The sequence below is a fragment of the Cnephaeus nilssonii genome (genome assembly GCF_951640355.1).
Source record: "Cnephaeus nilssonii genome assembly, chromosome: 9".
NCBI lineage: Eukaryota > Metazoa > Chordata > Mammalia > Chiroptera > Vespertilionidae > Cnephaeus > Cnephaeus nilssonii.
Genome location: NC_137080.1, coordinates 11,648,551 through 11,671,399, shown reverse-complemented (window position 1 = coordinate 11,671,399; position 22,849 = coordinate 11,648,551). Strand labels below are relative to the sequence as shown.

Sequence of the window (22,849 nt, the reverse complement as noted above, 5' to 3'; positions counted from 1 at the left end):
GAACTAAGGTCTTCCTGGAAATACTTAGTGGTCCATTTTCTTAGTGAAGTGAAAGTTACAAATAACTATTGTGACCAAGAAATTGAATGGTTGTATATTTTTAAATTTACATTCTTTAAAATGCAGGGGGGAAAAGCAGGTAGATGGAAAAAGTTTTTCAAGAAAACAAGTTTTAGGGGTCAGTTTTGGAGTCACTACCATTCATCTTTACAATGTGCATCAGTTTTGTCAACATGTCAACTAAAAGATGTTCAACTCAAAACAAAACCTTATGCATGTGTTGCTTACAAGGAAAATCTCGTGCCATTAAGGGAAGGTTAAGTATATTATTATCATTTATTTAAGAAGACAAGGAACTTTAGTTGATACTTTAGATTGTCATGAGAAAGAACACCAACACAAAAATATCTGACCTTAAAGAGTTAACCCTCAGCATTCTAAAAAGTATTTTCTCAGAATGACTCACTGCTGTACTTTGCAGATTTCAAATTCTTTGTTTAAACTTCAGCTTAACTTTATCTTGATGCTGGGCTAATTGAAATTTTTACAATATTTCCTTTTGAAGACAGTTACACTTGTACATATCTTAGGTCTCTGTGATGGCTAGTTCCAGCTCTCTGTCTCACTAGACCTGATAAGGCAGCATTTTAGTTAATATGTAGTGAACTTCTGAAAGCACTCTACCAAACCTCCTTTCCTTTACCTCACCCTCAGAGTATTTGCCTATTAATTTCATCTTTGTTTGCTTTTTCATTTTAAAATGTGCTCTTGGTTTCAAAGGGTTCTGTTTTTCCCTCTCTGCCTCATCGTTTGACTTAGGCGCTTCTATTTTTCTTATAATTTTTTATTATAATAGTGCTACTGTTGGCTAAAGTCTAGGTGGTCGAAACCCCATTTCCTGCATAGCTGAACCAACCTCAAGAAGGTGAAGTGGTGGGTGATCCGGGGAAGTGTCAGGGTTTGGGACTGTGCACGCACCACATGCTTCCCACTTCGTTTCCTTTCCATGCGAAGCGCGCTCCTAACCTTTAGTCAGTGGGTGATTTTCTTTATGGGAGTAAAACAAAGCTAAGTGATGAAATAGCTGTTATGGGCATATGACAAGCTATCTAGGATTCAAAGGTCTAAACGAAAAGGCCCAAGTATATTACTTAAAAAAAATAAAAAATCCACCCGCCTCTCTTTCAACTGAAGTGATGAAACCCGAAGAATTTACATAGCGAAATGGAGAAAATTAGAACGCGCATCTAAAGTTCCGCCGCTGGTGAAGTGATGAAGAGCAGTTACTGGCTTATCCTGACACTTTTCAACTTCGTGACTCTTGGCTGCCTATGGATGTCTGTGGGTCAGTGCACAGTGTTAAACAGCTGCCTAAAGTCATGTGTAACTAACCTGGTAAGTTTTACCCATCTTGCTATTTGTCTTTGTGGGAACTAAAACATAGAATTCAGCTTGTTATAAAGGTTTGAATTATTTTCACTTTATAAGAAGTTTTCTCATGAGGAATATTGTTTTTTCAAAGTAAGTTAGGACCATTTATAATTACAGAAGGTAGGGCAGGCCTATTTTATCTCGTTATCTGTTCATAGATTTTTGGGGAGGACTGGGATTTGAGTAAAGGAGAATTGAATGCAATCAATTTTGCATGCTTTAAAAAAATTATAATTTGAAAACTCATTTATTACAAAATCATTTGTATTTGTCTTGAAGCACGAAGAAGGTTTGGACCCAGGGCAATGCCATCCAGCTGTAAACATCAGTGCTGTTTACGTTGGGATGGATGATTGTATGGGGGGTGGGGGGGTAGATGACCTAGGCAGCAGATGCAGGGCCATAGAGAACAACATTTTATTTCAAAAGCGAGAATTGTTTGTATAGTCCTTTGTTGCTTCTGTGCATTTGTAATTTTTCAGTAATGAGGCTTTTTTTAAAAAAAAAATTAATGTTTTCTTCTCATTTCTGGGTATCATCCCTCCTATATTTACTATTTCATATCTTTTTAGGTATTGTACTTTAGTTGTACTTAAAACAGTCTCTGAATTCACTTTAAAAACCAAATACATTCTAGCCAGGGTAAGCTACACTCATCTAAAGACAAAGGACATACCATGATAGCTTACATGTGACGCTACTTAGAGTCATACTTTGAAATATAATGAAAACACCAAATAAAATACAATGCTCATCCTAAAGCATTAGGGATAGAAGCCAAGGGTAGATTAGAAAAGAAAATGGTTTGTGTTAAAGAAATTGATTTGTGTTACTCTCTTTTTGGTTGAATTTAAACTGTTGTGAATATTATTATGGATAATCAAACTTTTTTAAAAAGTTTGGTATTTTATATAAATCTTTGCTGAAGACTTCATTGCCATTAATGTAGAATTGTATGCTTTAGGTTTTTAAAGTTGTAATTCAAACTTAAAAGTGGAAAACTGGGACAATTAAATGTTTTCTTTATTAAAAAGTTTAAAAATTTTCTCTGTAAACAAGAATACATATTCATTGTAAAACATGTATAAGATAGAGACTAGAGAAGAGTAAAGGAAAGAACCTTACAATTCCACCACTATTAACCTCTGATTGTATTTTCTTTCAGTATTTTTCCCCCAAATGTGTATATAGTTTTACACACAGTTGTGCACTCAGCCTTTTCACGTAGTAGTCCATATGAGTTTCCCTCTATGCCCTGAAGTTTTAATGGAAACAGGATCTTTAATGTATTTAGAATAGCTCATCATAAGATTGTCTTGCCATAACCTGTTAATGTTGCTACTACCAAAACTGATGCTGGTTGTTTCCATTAGTTTCTATTTTCTGTATTTGATTATTTTTAGTTATGTCTAGTTTTAGCGTGTCTTTTTGTGTGGGCTCTTTGGTTTCAGGGTTTGTCAGTAGAAGTAGACAGTTTGTTCCTTTGCTGAGTTGCCTTCCGTCCACCACCTACAGAGAAGGGCGCAGCTGCTGGGGTGGCGGCTGCGAGAGACACGGTCCGCCAACCTGCCCGGTGGCTGTACCGACGGTTCTCCGTCTGGGCCTCCCACGCAGGGCGGGAGGGACACAGCGGGGTGAATGGACAATGAACACAGCCAGGGGCAGGGGAGAGGATGTGTAAAGTGCTCGAGTGTATTCTATCGTTTGAATTTTTTTTTTCTCTGTCAGTTTAGTCTGGACATTTGGGAAGGTTATCTTTGATTTTACTGGGTAGTTCTGGATACTGAGGCATCTTTGCTTTTTAAAAAAAGAAACAAAAGAGTATTATACAAAGGAATGTTCAAAATTGCTGTCCAAAACTGCACAAACCATAGTTCTAGGCTTGAGCATGGGTATTTTACATCAACCGACTTAACATTTTTGAATTATATATGCCACCTGCTGCAGAGAACAAGACGTAATATTCTTTTAAGATATTTTTATTGATTTCAGAGAGGAAGGGAAAGGGAGAGAGAGATCAAATTATCAATGATGAGAGAGAATCATTGATCGGTGTTTCCTGCACGCCCCCTACTGGAGATGGAGCCTACAACCGGGTCATGTGCCCTTGACTGTAATCCATCCTGGGACCCTTCAGTCTGAAGGCCAACACTCTATCCACTGAGCCAAACCAGCTAGGGCCATAATATTCTTCAGAACACTGGAATTGTGAGATCCTTTATGAAAAAGAGATTTATGATCAAATAATTATGGAATTGCTTTTCCCATACTCTCTTTTTGTATATCCACAGAGCACAATAGCATACGAGTGGCTTTGTTTAATTAGAATTTTTCATCTTCTTTGGCAACAAAATCTTTTTTTTTTTTTTTTAGTAACAAATCCTGCCGACTGTGGAACTAGTATTCTATCAATTTAGAATAAGGAGTGCTCTGTTAGAAGTATCAATTCAATTCAATAAGACTTGCAATAGAGTTCAGAAGATTGTACTGTTTAAAAAGTATAGACATTGCTAGTTTTCTTGTATATAATATGTAACTTTATAACAAGATAATGGAATGAAACCATAATCCAAAGATTCCATAAAATATCCAGAAATTAGCCCAGTTTGGATTGGTAAAGGAGTAGACAGGCCAGTAAAACAGAATACAGTTCAGAAATAAGACCATGTACATAAGAAAGTATGGAATATGATAAAGATAACAACTCAAGTCCAAGTGGGGCTATCAATTTAGAATAAAGAACAACTCCCTCCTTTAGTGGGTGAATGAATAAATAAATTGTGGCACATCCAGACAATAGAATATTATTCAGAGCAAAAAAGAAATGAACTATCAAGCCATAAAAAACACATGGAGGAATTTAAATACACATAACTAAGTGAAAGAAGCCAACAGGAAAGGCTACATACTATGTCATTTCTATTCTGTGACATTCTAGAAAACACAAAACTATGGAGACAATGAAAAGATCCATGGTTTATAGCGACGGGGTTTGAGGGAGTGGGAGGGAGACAATGAATAAGCAGAGCATAGAGGATTGTTAGAGCAGGGCAAATACTCTGTGTGATATTATAATGATGGATATATGTCATTATACATTTGTCTAATCCCATAGAGTGTACAACACCAAGAGTGAATCCTAACATAAACTATGGACTTTGGATAATTATGATTTGTCAATGTCAGTTCATCCTTAGTAAAAATGTAGTATTTGGTGAGTGATGTTGATAATGGGCGAGTCTGTGCATGTGTAAGGGCAGGGGTTATATGGGGAATCTCTGTACATAATCTCAATTTTGTTATAAATCTAAAACTACTAAAAAAAGTTTTTTAAAAAAGAATACAAACCTCCAACTCCCTACATCACTATCAAATTCAAATAAATTCCAGGAGGTACTTTAAAAAAAAGTGATTTAAATACAGACAAATAACAAAAACAAAATAAGACTTTACTCCATAAAATATTAAAATAAAGTAGGAGCAAATATTTCTATAATTGTGGAATGGGAATGTCTTAAGAAGCCTGATTCAAAATCCAGAAACTCTAAAGAAATTATTAATAAATATGACTGCTTAAAAACTTAAACTATATGACAGTAAACAGATTATAGTAAGAACAAAGTTGAAAAATGGAATAAAGTATTACATGTGATAAACAAAATTTTATCAACGCTTATATATAAAAGCATTTAAAATAATTTAAAACATGAATACCTACTTTAAAAAAAAGGATTATAAATGGCTAAAAAATATTTGAAGTTTAACTTCATAGAAACCATAGAAATACATAGTAAAAATGAATTACCAACTTTTCTTCTATCAGTTTGGCAAAGATAAAAACATTTTGTTGGCGAAGTTTAGATAAACTGGCACTTTCATATACTGTGGTTAGGATGCAAATTGACAGATTTCTAGAAAACATGGGTTAATAAATATCAAAATCAAAAGGAAAAATATACTTTTAACCCTGAACATCAAGAAATTTATCTGAAGAGATTATTGCATAAGTAACCAAAGAAATGTCTGCAAAAGACTATTTATAGCAATTTTGCACCTAATATTAATAGATTTCTAAGTGCCTGGCACTGTACTATAATAATTAATGCATTATTTAGTAAAATCCCCCTGAACTTCATGGATTAAATATTATTTTATTTTTGTCTCAGATGAGAATACTGAGTTTAGACAGCCCAAGTTAACTTTCAAAATATCACATTGGGAGCAGTGGGATTACAATGCAGATCATTCTGCTGATTCATTTATTAGGACAGGAAGTAAATGAAATTAGTTCCGGCTGAGGTGGGCAGGAAGAAAATCTTGTGCCAAGAAGTAGGTGTTGGGTTAAGAGGACTTGAGACCCAGCACTGGGATTGTGTGTTTTAAGCAGATGATTGGGGCAGGAGGAACTAAGGCAAACTGGGCAGCTCCTAACTCCAAAGTGAAGAATGTGAATTTGGTGCAGATTTTACAGGAGGCATCCACGCTTTGGTTTAAGAGCACAGGTTCTGGAGGCAATTCCTCTCATCTCCCTTCAAATTCTAACTCGGGCAATTTACTAAACCTCCTTGTTGCTCAGCTGTGCAATGGCCTTAATAACAGTATCTACCTAATGAGTTGTTGAGGTGCTAAATGAGGTTGAGTGTAAAACACCTTGCAGAGTGCCTGGAACATAGCAGTTGCTCACAAATTGTTAGCAATGATGATGAGGAGGAAGGGGGTGGAGATCACGTGGAGATTAGGGAAGAAAGTTGACAAAATCTGCTTCCTCAGAATCCCATACTCCTCACTCATGAGGCTACCTTTGCCCGAGACCACTTGATGGTCCTGCCATTCAGCTGTTATATTTAATCTTGAGAGATGCCAATAGAAGGACTCAGGGCTGGTACAATATGGCTTTATGGTCATCAAGAAGCACCTCTGTTGTCCTATTGTTTAAAACGGAACACAAAAAACTACCCAGGGTCCACCCCTTTTGCTTTTATGAACTAACAGATTTTTGAAGAAATAGGAAACATTTCCATTGCAAATTCACTCTTTACCCTCAGTTGTATATGATTGTGGTTCAACCGTATAAAGGAGAATTCAAAGCTCCATGTTGAACAAAATCATGGGAACAAAGTACTATAAGCACAGGGTTGAACAATTCACCTACAAGGTGCAGTTCTTACACTCTAAGTATTCATGACTAAAAACACATTACTGGTAAGCATCCTTCTTTACAAATCTAAGGGATAGGGAACGGCAGTTAGAGGAATCTTTATTCACACGTCAAAGGAGAGGGGGGAAAGGCAGCATTTGTTCTTTGGTTCCTGCATCCGATTACTTCTCAAGTAAAACCCCACAATGCGAGGCCCTGGACAGTGCTTCCAAGGGACGGAACTTCCGAGCATTCCCGAGCAGCAGTCATCTTGAATTCATGGATTTGTTCCTTCAGGATATATTTATTGAACATCTATTATCCCCCAAACACTGTTCTGGGTACAGGGGACTTACATGGAAGGGAGAGAATGCTTAATGAACTAGTGATGCACATCTTTTTTCTTCCCTCTGAAAAGCATGGGATGTTCAGAAGGCCACCCTTCTGATCAGATGCATAAGCCGCCCGCCCCCCTCCCCTGAGGCCCCTTGGACAGTCTATCGCTTCCCCAAACATGTCTTGTTTATAATGCTGAGTCCGCCAAGGACAGAAGGTGTGCGCCTTGCTGGATTAATCACTTCTCCAATTCAGGGGTTCAAATTCAGCAACTTTTAAGGGGAGGTTCTGAGCAGTACCAACTAGAGAAATTCGCTTAGTTTTCCTTTGCTCATAATTCTAAGTCAATCAGTGGGGCAGGTTGACAATGAGGTCATATCTACATAACGTTATCCAAGCACATATGTGTTATCATAGGCCCAGGACTGCCATCCTTTGTGAGTCCTTCTGTCGATGAAGGACTCCATCAAATAAGAAACAGGGAGAGAGAGAGCAATGGAGAGACTTCCTCCCCTCAGTTCCCATTTCTTTTCTTTTCCCCCAGCACAAAAAAAGTTCTTAAAATTTCTGAACATGTGAGGAATAAACAGAGCAATCTGATGTTTTACTCTATGTAAAATTCTGAATTTGTATTTTTCTCTGCTCTTAATAAGACTGCTTTTTTTTAAAAAAAGAAAAATCTGAACATAATTCATGTTTTATCCAGAGTCCTTTGACTTGATTAATTGACTAATGTCACAGGCTTGTTTAATATTGTGTGAGACTCTCCCATTGCCCTTAACCCCTCCTTATAGCCACACCTCCATCCTCCCTTTACCATTGCTGAAGAATTCTTAGACATTATATCTTATAATTTGCACTGGGATTTTGTCTGATTTCATGACTAATTTAATGACTTTAAGACATTTGGCTCCTTACTTTCCAGTTAGAAAACACCGAGAAGGGAGGCAGCACTATTCCAGGAAGCTTTTTTTAAAAAAAAAGGTGTGGTAGTTATTACCACACACAATATTGGGAGCTGGTGTTTATTACCTCCTTCTTCATTGCAGGGCAGGCATCTGGACAGCGGTACGCCGTATAATCTGAGTGAACCAGTGAGTAATTGCTTCCATTGTTAAGAACTGTCTAGGGTTAGCATGATTACAGAAAAGGGGGCAATGGTCAGGTTTTATTACAGTAAGGTGTGTCCTAAGTAAAATCTCATTTCTTTGTCCCTGCTGGAGGAATGACAATAGAAAAGTATAGTTATAAGTGAATGATAGAATATTCACAGATGAAGTCAGGGAAAATGTTGAAGTGGAAAGAACACAGGACCAATCCAAGTCCATTATTTTGACTCTACATATTTGCATGGCTTTGGGCAAATTATTTAATATTTCTGAAACTTAGTTTTATTATGTGTTATCTGAGAGGGTTGGATTAGGTAGTCTCCAATGTTTCTTCTAACCATTACATTTATGGTTTTATTACTTTTCTGCACCTGTGCCCATTTATTCAACAAATGTTTAAATGATTCAAAGCACAAGTATGAACTAGGCACTGTGCTAGGTAACAGTGAAACAAATGAAAATGAGAAGACAACAACCCAAAATCTATGGGGCACAGCGAACGCAGTCTTAAGAGGGAAGCTGAGAACATTCCAGACCCACCTCAAGAAACAAGGGAAATCTCAAATAAACAATCTAACCTTCTATTTAAAGGAAGTTTAAAAAGAACAACAAAGGTTAAAAAGAACAACAAAGCCCAAAGGGAGTAGAAGAAAGGAAATAATAAAGATCAGAGCAAAAATAAACAAAATAGAATCTAAATAAATAATATAAAAGATCAATGAAACCAAGAACTGGTTCTTGGAAAAGATAAATAAGATGGATAAGCCTTTAACCAGACTCATCAAGAAAAGAAGAGAGAGGATCCAAGTAAATAAAATCAGAAATGAAAGAGAAGTAACAACTGACACTGCAGAAATACAAAAGATTATGAGGAAATATTATGAACAACAAACTGGACGATCTGGAAGAAATGGATAAATTCCTAGAAACATACAATCTCTCAAAACTGAAGGAGTGGATGGGCTCACCGGTGGAGAACGTGAAGAATGAGAAGAGAAAAAGTTGAAGCTAGAACACAAAATCAAAATGTGTAGGGAGAGGGAAAAAGAGACCGTAAAGAAGGAACTGAGAGGAAGAATGGGGACCCGGGTGTCTCTGTGGCCTGTGGAAGAAATGTCTATACAATCACAGGCATAGGCAGATCAAGAATAGTCAGGAGAAATGGGCCAAATCCGTCCATAGGAGGCCCAGGCAGCTTTGGGAGAAGGTTTTCAGGGCAGCTGTGGGGCGAAAGCTGGCCAGTGGGCAGTAGACTTCTCAAACTGTCCACCCATTCAAGGTTTGATGTGCTGCCTTCTGCTTGAGTGCCAACTTGAGTTTGGCTTGTCACGTGAGGCCACCCGATGGATTCACGATACGTTCAATGTCATGCCGACCTAGACTTTGCCTGCTGCCAGCTACCCAGTGGTCAGTGTGCTGCCTGAAGTTTGGGTGCTCTCTGGGTTCTTGACCTGCCCGTTCCAGACTGAACTCCACTCAGCACCCTTGCCAACTTTCAGTGAACCGCACCGCCGGGCTGTCTGCAGACAGGACAGCTCTGCTTATCACCCCAAATGTCCCAATTCTTTTGAGGCCACAGATTCCTCGGTAGATTTCTATTTCTAAAACATCGTTGCGTTTTCAGATGACAAAAGAGTCCCTCTTGTTCAGTCACCATTGTCTCTTCTTGTCTCTTGCAGTGCATCCAAGGATGTCATTTTTGGAACTCTGTAGATCAGGAAAAGTGTGCTTTAAAGTGTGTAAGTGTTAACTATGTTTCTGTTTTGATACTAATGTTCCCCTTAAGAGAAATGTTGTCTAAGAGGACTCCCATTTGAGTTTCCATTGGCTTTCACTTAGTTGGCTCGACCCTAAAGGGAAAGAATGGCAGCCTGAGTGATACATGGTAATGGGGGGAAAGTGAGATTACCATTACTAACCCAACTGGAGACCATGGGAGGTTAACACAAACCAGGACACCCCGCCCAGGGATGCCCAATGGATGCCTCCTACAAAGGCCTTTTAGTAGGATGTTAGGTATTTGTTAATTTCCTAGTCCTGCACTTCTCAAATGTCAATATACACTTAACCAGGAATCTCGTTGAAATGCAGATTCTGATTCAGTGGGTCTGGGAGGACCTGAGGTTCTGTACTGATAACAAGCTCCCAGGTAAGGCGATGCTGGTGGCTCCAGACCCGTCTCTGGATAGCAGGGCCCTCAGCCATGTCCAAAGTGGCTCTGAAGGGAACATGTTAGCAATCTAATCCAGAGGTCACGAGCACCTAGGTTCATTTCTCTTTGGGTAGAAAATACATCCCCCAGTATTTTATTTTTCATTTATCTCGGCTTTGCCACTTCATGTGTGACTTTGTTAAGGTACTTAACTTCTTGGTAGTGTACTTTCCTCATCATTAAAATAGGATACTAATCGAATCTCCCTCCTAAGGATAGTGCCTGAAACACGGTCATTACTCAATCTCATGGACAAACATTGTGTAATTTAAAAGTGGGCTGGCTGTATTGCAGGTTGTTCAGGTCAGAGATTAAATCAGTAAGGTCGAGGTAATGTTGGGTAATATCATTTTCTATTAATTACTCACATCGTAGCATTGGGATTTAAATAAGGACATTGGCCTCTTCTATAGTCCTCATAGCTGTTCCTGTATAGTATATCCTCGTAGATCTTTGTCATAGCAGTTACTCACGCCCATTCTCATGTTTATGACCGTGTGCTTCATAGAACGGAAGTTACCAAAAGGTGGGGCAGGTGGGTTCTGGACCTGGGAACTATTATACATTCTAAAAACACAGGTACTTCTCCTTGGCAGCACTTTTAACAATTGCAATTTTAAGCATTATTTGTCTAGTCACGTGCTTTGTCCCACATGTAAGCCCATCAGGGTAGGACGCTTTCTATCTTGTTCACACTGTGTCTCCTGCACTGAACACAGGGAGGGGCAGACAGCAGCTGCTCGGACACACACGGGAGGAGAGAACGAAGGGAAAGTACCATTTGTTGTCCGAAAACAGTCCAGCAGCAGAGTGGACGCTAGCATGGCCAGTCTGGGCACAGGGACCTGCTGCCCTTTCTTAGCTCGAGCTACTGGTAGTTTTCACTTCAGGTTCTGTCTTCCCTGGGCATCTGCCAACATCCCTTCATTCTCTAACCTGGTCCATCACAGATCCCCGCTTACTTGACTGGGACTTTCTGGTAGACATCATGCTTTTCTACAGCATTTCCCCAGCGATGCAAATATAAGTTTTCCAGCTCTTCCTTCAGTGGCCTGTCTGGGCAGAAGGCTCTGCTCTGGGCTCCCTTGCTTTGAACTGTTTTTGATTTGTTTGATTTTTTTAAAAAAACTTTATTTTATTTATTTTTTATTTTGTTATTGGTTGTTTGCCATTGGCAGGATAAGAAATTAATTTGGGCCCTGACCGGTTTGGCTCAGTGGATAGAGCGTCAGCCTGCGGACTGAAGGGTCCCAGGTTCGATTCTGGTCAAGGGCATGTACCTTGGTTGTGGGCACATCCCCATTAGGGGGTGTGCAGGAGGCAGCTGATCTATGTTTCTTTCTCATCGATGTTTCTAACTCTCTATCCCTCTCCCTTCCTCTCTGTAAAAAATCAATAAAATATATATTTTTAAAAAAAGAAATTAATTTGGGAGAAATATAGAGCTAAGTATCATTAAAATTATTTACAGCTTTATAGATTTTAAGTAGTTTTTCTTTGTTTTTTCCCCCACGCAGAATGACACCTATGCCACAGTTTGTGAGGTAAGTTGGCAATCCTTATAAAAAAGGATGTCATCCAACTCCATGTCTTTATCTCTTGTGGAAAAGCTGGTAAAATAAGAACGAAGAAACCTGAGTCGTTCTCAGTGCACAGAGACATTCTTCTTGGGTGTGCTATGACTCTGGGCATAAAGATGACTGTGGAATCCCATGATGACACAAATATTCGCTGTGTTTTATATATCTGTGTGCATATGCAATGTCTAAAAAGTTACACAGGTGTGTATACACACATACACTTACACACATATGCTGCTCTGGTTGGAAGGGTTCTAATTCCTGAAGCCTGGGCAGGTGAGGGTGGCAGGGAGAGAGGCAGGAGCAGAAGTCAGGATGTGCTTATTTCTGCTGATTTTATTGTCTTCCCCATAAAGCATATGCTCTATCATTAAATACAATGCATTAAAAAAAGAACACTTTAGTTGCAATTTTTCCCCCTTATTCGACAAACTCCTTGGACAGCATTTTGAAGCACAGCGTGTGTGTGTTTTTTCTTGCTGTTCTAATGAGGGACCTTGTGCTGACTCTGCTGCCCAGGTCTCCCCGCCTCCCACCTCCCCACACCCCTTCCAGGCCAGGCCCCTCCCCCGCAGCTCCCAGCACTTTCTCTGCTCCTTCAGAAGGACCTTAGGACTTTGAGCTTGTCTTCCTCAATCTTCTGGAACTGAACCTGATCTTCAGAGTTCATTTTAGATCATTTGACAATAGGTACTTATGACTACATTATTTCTCAGTTTAAAATCGCTGTTGCGTTGTTTTTAAATGTCCTTAAAAACCAGAGAACAGAACTAACTTATCTTGCCTGAAGAAGGAGTACAAATATTACCCATTAGTAAAATGGAAAAATTCCCCTTTAGTTGATAATACAAATAAAAAAATTTTTTTAATTGGAATAATTTCTCCATAGTCTGTAATGACTCTGTACTTGAGTGATTTTTCCTTGGGAGTGAATGGTGGTGGGGTTAGCTAAGAAGAGATAAAACACAGGGGGTGGGGGAGGTGCCACATATGTAAATAGACAATGAAACGTTTTTCCTGGTTGAAAAAAAAACAACACTGCCTAAGAACCCATTAGTGTGATAAAAGCAAAATTAGCCAAACAAACAAACAAACAAACAAACAAAAACCCCACACCCTAAAACCAACAACAAACCAAAGAAACAAATTAAAAAAAAAAAAAAACTCAAAACCCCCAACAACAACAGTCCCAGGAGGATTGTGTGTAGGAAGTCAGAGAGAGTTCAAGTGTCTCAGGCATTGAAGCAGCACACTGATGTGATCGTTCCCTCTGACTCATTATGCTGCTTAGATAATATAAATATGTTCTCTCAGTGTTCTAACATATAGTTCTATTCATTTCTATTTATACCTTGCTGTGTTACACTTCAAAATTTTAGACTTTAACGTAGAACTGAGCAGTAGTACATGCTCTATAGAGATGGTGATAGAGATAGACATATATTTTAAATTTAGCTGTAGGAACTCAAGCTCTTCAACCATTCATGCTTTAACCTAGGGAGCTTGGAATTTTTGCACATGTTCCTTGGAGGAAATAGTCTTGGAAATGAAAGCTTAGCAAAATTAAACTTGGAAAATGATGTCCACAAGTAAGATGGCTTATTCCTGATCATTTAAAACACAGGTTATACTCTTTCTTAAATCTTCTTATGGCTTCTTATTGTTGTTTGAGAAAAATTATGTCAACATCTGCTGACTCCCCTGTCTCATCTGGCCCCCTCTCCCTTGTCCTCTGTGCTTGCCCACACTGGCCTTTCCTTCTTCTTTGAGTGCATGGACCCAGGTTTTTTAGAAAATGAAGCCACAATTCTTATAGAGCAGCTGCATGAGGGGCACCCCTGAAGGGTGATGGGTGTGTCCTCCTTGTGTTTCAGGGCAAGAAAAGGCACTGGCAGCACGCATGCCAGGCGGGAGCCAGAGGGATGGTGATAAGGATGGCCTTACTGCTACGGTAGAAATGGGAGTGTGGATGGGAACAGACCGCAGGCTGCTGCAGGCCCTGGGAAGTGTGAACTTGGCTTCTGCAGTGGGAATGGCAGCTCAGTAGCCTGGAATATACAAAGGCTTTTAGCTTAGAGTCTGTGAATTCCTTAAATTTAACAACTTTTAGATTCTCTCCAGGCAACTCAAGCTTGAGAAACACTGGATAATTTCATTTGAAGTCCAAAATTATTTAGATCAGGTTGGGGGTGGGGAGATGGCGGGTGGAGCAGGGACAAGAGAAGAGAGAGAGAGAGAGAGAGAGAGAGAGAGAGAGAGAGAGAGAGAGAGAGGCTTGAATGTTACTTTAAAAAATTGATCTTGCTCTGACTGGTTTGGCTCAGGGGACAGAGCGACCACTTGCAGACTGAAGGGTCCCAGGTTCCATTCCAGTCAAGGGCACATGCCCCTGTTGTGGGCTCGATCCCCAGGAGAGGGCATGCAGAAGGCAGCTGATTGGTGATTCTCTCTCATCACTGATGTTTCTGTCTCTGTCTCTCCCTCTCCCTTCCTCTCTGAAATCAATAAAAATATATTTTAAAAAGCTGATTTAAAAAATGGTAATTATGTGACAAGATAGTGGTAATGCTATGGTGATCATCATATTGCAATATATAAATGCATCAAATATTGTACACCTTAAATGTATACAATGTTATATATCAATTATGTTTCAATAAAACTGGAAAATATATAAGCTTCATAAAATAAACAAAACAAAATATTTAAATGCCTAGATAGATCAGAATTTTGTTACATATTTTCCCCTGAAAAAAATTTAGAAGGACTAGGCCCATATATTCCCAATAGTCAGTACTAGCTATATTTCCAAATAAACATTATTCCATCTCCTTTCTTCCTCCTTAGTGTTCTTTCTTGGAAATAAAATCCTATGTTACATGATAATTTTGCTGCCACTTGGTATATTAATTCTCTTCAGATAATAAATGTGTTGAATGTATTTTATTGAAACCTGAAAGATGTGAAAAATATATTAAACCCTTAAGTTAAATAATCTGGAGCCCAACCTGAGGTGTTTAAATTAATCCTTAACTAAGCAAACCTGGGCTTATCAGGCTCAGCTTCCTCTGAGCTCACAGATCAAACACTGGCCAACTAGTACTTGCAAATCATAGCCTTCTACCTGGGATTTTTAGGGTAAATGCATTGTGCCATGGTTTCCACTATTATCATGAGAAACAATAGTATGTTTTCCTAGGCATTATAAGTTGAATGAGACCAGGAAGATTGATCATGATTGTGTTGTAGTTTTACAATGTGTGTCTTTTCTCCAAGTTTGTTTTTTTTTTCTTCATAACTAATGTTAATACATCTGTTCCAGGAAATTTGTGTCTCAGTCATCAAAATGTTTACTCTGGTTTTGGTTATTGAGATAATATGTTAACCACCATTACATTTTTTGTAGACCTTTAAATTTAACGCTGGTATTCAGACCTCCATTAAAATGTTCAGTTATTATCAAGATTATAGTCCGTTTTTAATTTTTCAAGAAAGGCATGGAAATAAATAGGTATAATCTTAGGCTAGAGTGTTAGGTTATTAGCTCACCAAATCTTTGGCTGAGATGGCAAATATAATTGCATTGTGGAGCTCAGTGTTTTTTCAAACTGTGAGGTGTGACCCATGAAAGGGTCATGAAATCAATTTAGTGAATAGAGTCCCAATAAGCAAATGAAATGAATTAGCATAGAATAGAATAGAATAGAATAGAATAGAATAGAATAGAATAGAATAGAATAGAATAGAACAGAACAGAATAAAGATTGCATCACAGGTATGGAATTTCTTTTGGGGAGGAAACTATTCTAAAATTCGATTGTAATGGTGATTGCACAGTTCTGTGAATATACTAAAAATCACTGAGCTGTGTGCTTTAGATGGGTAAATTTTAGGGTGCATGAAATAGATCTCAATAAAACTGTTAAAAAGGGGGAAAAAAGTAAATACCGTTTCAAGAATGTTCCCCCCCACACACACACATGTATTTGTGCACCAAGTTCTTTCATTACATGTATTTTGAAATCTGGGACATGATCAAAAAAGTTTGAAAAGTGCTGTTCCCATCTCACTGGCAAATTTATTGAGAACTTTATTACAGTCGCAATCATTGGTATGCAGGGGCACTTATTGATCAGGCACTGCGATTCCAAAATGTAGTAGAAGCTTATCAGCCAAAGCAGGAGCAAGGCTGCACTGACTGGCGGGCTACTGTCTCCCACAGCGAGAGGCCTGTGAGGACGGCTGCAGCAGTGCTGAAGGCGCCTACGAGGAGGAAGTCCTAGGTAAGCGGACACGTGCAGCTATGACCGAAAATTATCCACCCCCCTCTAGGAACCTGTGCTTAACGCCTATAGCTCACTCAGATCTGTCTATCTCTCTATAATCCCATAACTTCAAATGGGAAAGCCATTTTGATAGAGATTCAGTGAGACTCCTCTTTCAGAGCAAAAGAGGGGAACAGAGCACCTGAGTGATGTTTAGAACCTGATTTTGCCCTCGGTCAGTAGATGCAGTCACTCCTATCAACGAGAGAGACAGATGTGAAGGAGCCGACTTGATGTCAGGCAATGCCACTGTTTTCATGAACTGAGAGCATAGGAATTTTTAAATGTATTCTTCAGGGAATTATTCAGCTAGCAGTTATTCAATAAAGCACCTCCCAGAAGCATGGCTCCCTACAAGACTCTAGGCCCGTGGTCGGCAAACTGCGGCTCTCGAGCCACATGCGGCTCTTTGGCCCCTTGAGTGTGGCTCTTCCACAAAATACCACGTGCGGAAGCGCGTGTACAGTGCGGTTGAAACTTTGTGGCCCATGCGCAGAAGTCGGTTTTCAGCTCTCAAAAGAAATTTCAAGCGTTGTACTGTTGATGTTTGTCTCTGTTGACTAATGAGTTTGCCGACCACTGCTCTAGGACATTCAGATGATGTATAGAAGCTGGTCCCCATGTCAGCCTTGCTGGTTTTGTTGCTTATTTGGGCCTGGAGCTGAAAAACAACTGAGGCCTAGATGTTATCTCTAGGGAGGAAAAGTCAGGAGGTCCAAATCTCACAACCAGTGATAGGCGAGGGGAGGAAAAGTCACCCTGGGGGCAAGGCCCCACCCTACAATTGATTGACCACCGCTAGGCACTTGGGGCTTTCCACCTCGGTGACCTGTACCTGGCCGATCATCGTCCCTCTGCTCACGTCTGCCTAACTGCCTACAGCAGAACTACTAGCTGGAGGTAATTCATGCTATAAACAATGGATTGCACTACGTTCCTATCGTTGATATCATATCTTTGTGATGCTGGGCTGTTTTGGTTATTGCTGTGATAAAAAACAAGTACCATGAGAAACTCAAACATGGGACAGGAAAAGAGATGGTGGTACCCAATCTGATTACAACATTAAAGACATTGTACAGTCCCCCAAAAGCACAGAGATCCCATTAGTTAGCAATCATTTTAAGGATGAAGCAAATATATTATTTTGTCTTTAAGTGTATGTGCTATTTTTTCAAATATATTAAGTTGATAGAGCATGCATACTTATGTTATAATAATAAATGGAACTGTTAGATTATTCTTTTGGTCCAGAGAATCTTAAAAAAAATTACTGAGAAACTAAAGATTTTAGAACTGAGAAAGTTTGGAAAACTGATTTACATCCTATTTTAATATTCTGAAATTATACTACCCACTTAATTATACAATTTGGTTAGAATGCCAGTATAATTAGTGCTTTATTTTAAATTTCTCACTGGCTTTGGATCAGGGTCTGTACCACTGACAGATAAGATGTATCCAGTCTTAAAAAAAAGGCATTTGTGCTTACAACTCATATCCTTAGTTTGTTACAACAAATCTTATTGCCCAGGCACCTAACACCTTGTTTGTCTTGAACACATGATCCAGTTACCTGTTGGTCTGCCATCTTAGTCTGTTTGAGATACCCTCCATGCCCCTTTTCCACATGGCAGGAATGATAGTAACTAATAATATGTTGAAATATGAATAGCTATCATTTATTAGGCATTTATGAGTCAGATTTTGTTCTAAGTAGTTTATAGGTATTAGCTCTTTTTCTTTTTTCCTCAAGATATAAGTATTATCATTGGCCTCATTTTACAGATGAGAAAAATGAGGCACAAGTATAAATACCTGCTTAGGGTTGCTTGGGGCTGTACAGCTGGAGAGGGATGTAATCTGAATTGTAACCCAGTTATCTCCTTCCAGAGTCTTTTGGGCCGTGCACTGTATTAAAAGTAGTATATAGCCCAGTTTAGCTTCTCTTTCCCATTCGGTTCACTCCTGTCTTGATATTTTAGAATAAACCTACTTTACCTCTGTTTCACCACGGCTTTGAAACAAATGTTTTTTTAAAGCTATGAAATATACATTTACTTGTATGTGTAGAACTCTGGTCCCTTCTACCCGGAAAGGTAAAAGTGTTTAAGAGGATGCGGAGAAACTGGAATCCCGCACACTGCTGGTGGGAATGTTGGTGCATGGTGAATGAAATCTTGTTTTCCCCCCAGAAAATGTAGACCTCCCCACTGCGCCCTTTGCTTCTTCCATTGGGAACCAAAGCGTGACATTGCGATGGAAGTCTGCCAACATCTCTGGAATAAAATACATCATTCAGTGGAAATATGCACAACATCCGGGCAGCTGGACTTACACTGAGGTATGAAAAGCTGCCTGTGTACTTAAGCAGTCTTTCCCCCCAAGTTAGTAAAAGTGCCAAATTACTACATGTAACCTATAATAATAAAAGCATAATATGCTAATTAGACCAGATGACCTTCCGGACGGAGCTGGGGCTGCAAGGGAAGCCCGGGTCCCGGGTGCCAGAGGGAAGCCGGTGCTGGCAGCTGGGGGAAGGAAGGCCTACTCTTGCATGAATTTCGTGCATTGGGCCTCTAGTTATAGGTATAAAGACAATCTGGGGAAGAGTAAATCATAAAATTAGTGGTTTGGGTTAGATGGATTTTAATGTCTGCTACTCTGTAACATGTTACTGCTAAACCCTTTATTTTTATTTTTGAGGAAAATATACTAGACATCCATATTATTCCTTCAGCACAGCATCCTATAACCAACTACTTATGTTATTGGTCATTATCTGCTCATATCTGCCCATCCCACTTAAAATGATTCTAACGAGGATAAAGGGCAGGAAGGTATCAGAACTGGCTCTTTTAGGAAAGCATGAGCCAGTTCAGAGAAAAACATCCCTCAGACACCAAGTATACAGGGTGGCCCCCCAAAATGTATACATACTTTAACAGCTTAAATAGCTCAATTGATGTTTCTTTCTTTTCAGATTTAACCCATTGGAATTCGTAATGGGTTCAAAGTATGTATACATTCTTTTGCGACACCCTGTGTTGACTTGAACAATTCAAGTAAAGCTGTGTGGTAAATGCCAAATAATCGAATCCATAATTTTGCAGTTTTGAAGCAGGAAAGAGTTTCTCTGTGACTTTCGCAGACTGACGTCTGGATGGCTCAGCTCCAAGCTCCAGACCTTCATTTCATCTGGCCTGGGAGGTGCCAAGTCCCCTACATCCAAACGACCACCCCCCTTCTCCACATTCATCTGTGCTCTGCATCACGGTGGAGGTGGTGATTCTACAAGTGCTGACGGTTGATCTCTCGTTGGTCCAGGCCGTGTCCAAACTGTCCTATGTGGTCGAGCCCCTGCATCCCTTCACTGAGTATATTTTTCGAGTGGTTTGGATCTTCACAGCTCGGCTGCAGCTGTCTTCTCCCCCGAGCCCCAGTTACAGGACTCACCCTTATGGAGGTATGGCGTGTCCTTATTGCTTATGAAATAGATTATCCTAAAGCTTTCGTTTAATGTGTTTTTATTTTAAACAATGAAATAAATCTGTGCCATCATTAATTGATCCATTCAACAAGTGAGTTCCTATGTGCCAGGCAGTGTTCTAGATGCTCACCATACCTCTGTGGTCGAAGCAAAAACCCCTGCTCTTGTGGGGCTCACGTTTTGGTGGAATAGAAGTGAAGCAGTAAACATAGTAAGTAAGGAAAGTATATCGTAGGTGGGAAGGTGCCGTGCACTCTGTCAGAGGAGTGTTTTGAACAGGATCTGTCCTTTAGGGGATTGGAAATGGGGGGTTGAGGGGAAGGAGAGTCCGGTTGCAGTATAAATAAGATGGTCAGAGCAAGGCTCAATAAGCAGTTAGGAATTATGGGACGTTTTAGAGCAGAAGAGCAATTGTTTCACATGCCCCCCAGAAAGATAATTTTGGCAACTTCACATGGAATAGATTGAGGGAATGAGAGAGATTGGAAAGTAGAGAGACCAGCTGTAAGGTTACAATAATACATTTATACTACATTTTATCAGAGATAGCTAAAAGAAATACTACATATATTGGAGCATTTTCTGATTTCTTCTTTTGAAGATGTGACGTTCACATCAGGAAAAGGATGCAAGCCTCGAGCCTTTTAGGGAGGCGAATTCCTGGGGCAGACATTCAGGGAGAGCTGCCTGGTGCCCTCGGCCTCAGAGGTAGCTGAGGGAACCTGGGAGGACTGGCTCCAGGCCAGATGTTAGCTGTCCTACCCCTCAGTTCTGGAGATGCAGCTGTGTGAGAGACCCTCTGACTGAACTAGGCCTTGGACCTACGGAAGGACAGCTGATGAAGTTGATTTGGGCATTTTCCCCCCTCCCCGATTAGTGTCCTCTTCTTGCTTGTTAGATTTCAGGGTAAGTGTGGCCACCTCTGTGTGTTATTCTCTGCCCATCCCCTCAGGTCAGACACTGAACGAGGACCATGTTTGCAATGCTGCAGATCGGAGTAGAATACAAGAGTTGCAGCTCATAGATACCTTACCACCTTCTGTCTATGCATCCGTCTTTGTTCAGAAAAATGCCTCATGTGCTTCCACTGTGCTGGATCATTTTCCCGTGCTGGAGAGACAGCATGGTTGTCAAATAAAAATAATAAAAAACGCAAATTTTGCTTTCTATTCCTGGGCCTTTCTCCAGGATATGCCCTCCGGGTGTCCCAGGCCCTGTATGGGTGGCCTTTGCATGGATAGCATCTCATGCTTCAATTCTCCCTCACTTTTCTAGCCACCTCAAAGCATATAAAGTTATCTGTTTTGTGTTCCATTGCCGCGTAGTCCTATTCCCTGTTAGCTATGGAAAATACATGACTTTAGACGGTATGACCGCCTTGTAATTAGGGCCCTTATGTAGATAATTTCTTAGCCAACAGGAATGGTTTGGGGCAAGGATTACCTTGCCTAATCTGACCAGTCTTTCAGGGAGGGCTTTTGTGGGGAGATTTGGACAATCATCACACCATGTAGGTGGGGTCGAACTTGCTTGAAGTGGAGCAGATTGTATCTGGCCTTAACTCTAAGGAGTTAGGCTTTTTGACATAATTCCCACTTCCTTCTTCACCACGGTGACCGAGTGCACGGAGCAGCGGAGTGATGCAATGATGTTGGCGTTTGCCGAAGATCAGTCTGAGAGCTGGGGAGGAACTGTATCAGAGAAAGGCTGAGGAGGTCAATTAAAGGCCTTTTTATTTTATTTATTTGTTTTTTTAAACTCTGTTTTTATTGTTGACACTATTACAGACATCACCCTCCCCTGCCCCCCTCTGCCAGTCCAGTGTGAGGGCTGAACTACCTAATTTCTCCCAACTCTAATAAATCAAGGGTGATATAGAGCATTTGCCAGAAGTGTTCAGAGGGAAAGAGGCTACTAAAGAGCAAAGGGACATTGAAGTGCAACTTGTTATGGAAAGAGGAAGTAAAACCCGTGGTTTCAGGGGTGGGAGGTGTGAGAAGTAGGTGGAGACGTAAATGGAAGACAGGCTGTTAAATCATTTGTTTTCCTTTCTGTTCTTTGCCACTTAGGTAGCTTCTGAAGTCTATGATGCTTAATTAATTAATGCATGCTTCTTTAATTCTTTGCAAGGGAAGGAGTGTAGCTAAAGTGCAGTCAACCTGGATTCCAAGGGACCCTGGGAGCCGGGGGAAGGAAGGTATAGTCTGGGTCATCAGGTGAAGCAGACTGTTCTAGCTCAGGCTTATCTGAACCCATATCTTCAGCTGGAACTGGTCAGGCATAGCACTCCAGGGAGTGAAAAGGCCCCAGGACTTAATTCTTTCAACTCATGCTAATCATTGACTCAGTTTTGTTCCCGGATTCTTTTTTCTCCTTCCCAACTTGGTTCTGCCCCACATTCAGCTCTTTTAAGTCTCTGGAGATATTTTTGACAACTTTTTTTTCTAGAATACTTATCCTATCTGTATACTTCCACATTTAATTCTAGTTCATAAGTTAGAAGTGGGGAAAATAACATTTGAAAGAGTCCCTTAGGAAAACAGCTAAGGGCTAAGACTTAGGGATCAAGAGTTGCAGCTCATAGATATCTTACCACCTTCTGTCTATCACTTATTTTGAATATTGATTAAAGTATTTCACTTATGTTACCTTTTCAAGAAAACAGGACATTGTTTCCTATCCTCTTTGAAAACATAAGCCCTGTACATGTTTCTGCATACTGTGTCACCATTGTTTCTTCTAGTTCCTGAAACTGCTCCTTTCATTAGAAATATTGAGAGCTCAAGTCCTGACACCGTGGAAGTCAGTTGGGCCCCACCCCAATTCCCAGGCGGACCTATTTTGGGTTATAACTTAAGGCTGATCAGCAAAAATCAGAAATTACATTCAGGAACGCAGAGAACCAGTTTCCAGTTTTACTCTACTCTACCAAATACCACCTACAGGTAAGAATTAAGTGGTGCAAAGAAAATGTAACCAGCATGGCTGTAGGCATAATAATTATTTAAGCAACATAGTTTAAATGTATTTTGAGAAGTCCCATTGAATCTGTAGTGTTGGGATGAAGTTGTGTTTTTCCTCAAGTTTGCATGCTTCCTAGATCACACATCTTAAACAGAAACATTCTCAAGCATTTCTATTATATTCAGAGGATCCTTATAAATATGGGCTAATAAAAGGCATCATAAATACCATGACTACCATTTCTTCATTTAATTCAACATAAAAC

The 22,849-nt window shown here is 39.8% G+C and overlaps 1 protein-coding gene across 2 annotated transcripts in view; it reads left to right on the top strand.

The window, feature by feature from the left end:
* Positions 1–698: 698 nt before the first annotated feature.
* ROS1 (ROS proto-oncogene 1, receptor tyrosine kinase) overlaps positions 699–22,849 on the top strand; it is a gene marked incomplete at its 3' end in the record, with an annotated part of 95,470 nt that continues 73,319 nt past the window's right edge. For both annotated transcript variants that reach the window (XM_079780235.1, XM_079780234.1), the window contains exons 1-8: positions 699–1,395; positions 7,954–7,998; positions 9,693–9,752; positions 11,743–11,769; positions 16,028–16,088; positions 18,326–18,474; positions 19,458–19,596; positions 22,364–22,565. In XM_079780235.1, the coding sequence (XP_079636361.1) occupies positions 1,273–1,395; positions 7,954–7,998; positions 9,693–9,752; positions 11,743–11,769; positions 16,028–16,088; positions 18,326–18,474; positions 19,458–19,596; positions 22,364–22,565 (806 nt within the window). In that variant the 5' untranslated portion in view covers positions 699–1,272. The remainder of the gene's footprint in view (positions 1,396–7,953; positions 7,999–9,692; positions 9,753–11,742; positions 11,770–16,027; positions 16,089–18,325; positions 18,475–19,457; positions 19,597–22,363; positions 22,566–22,849) is intronic.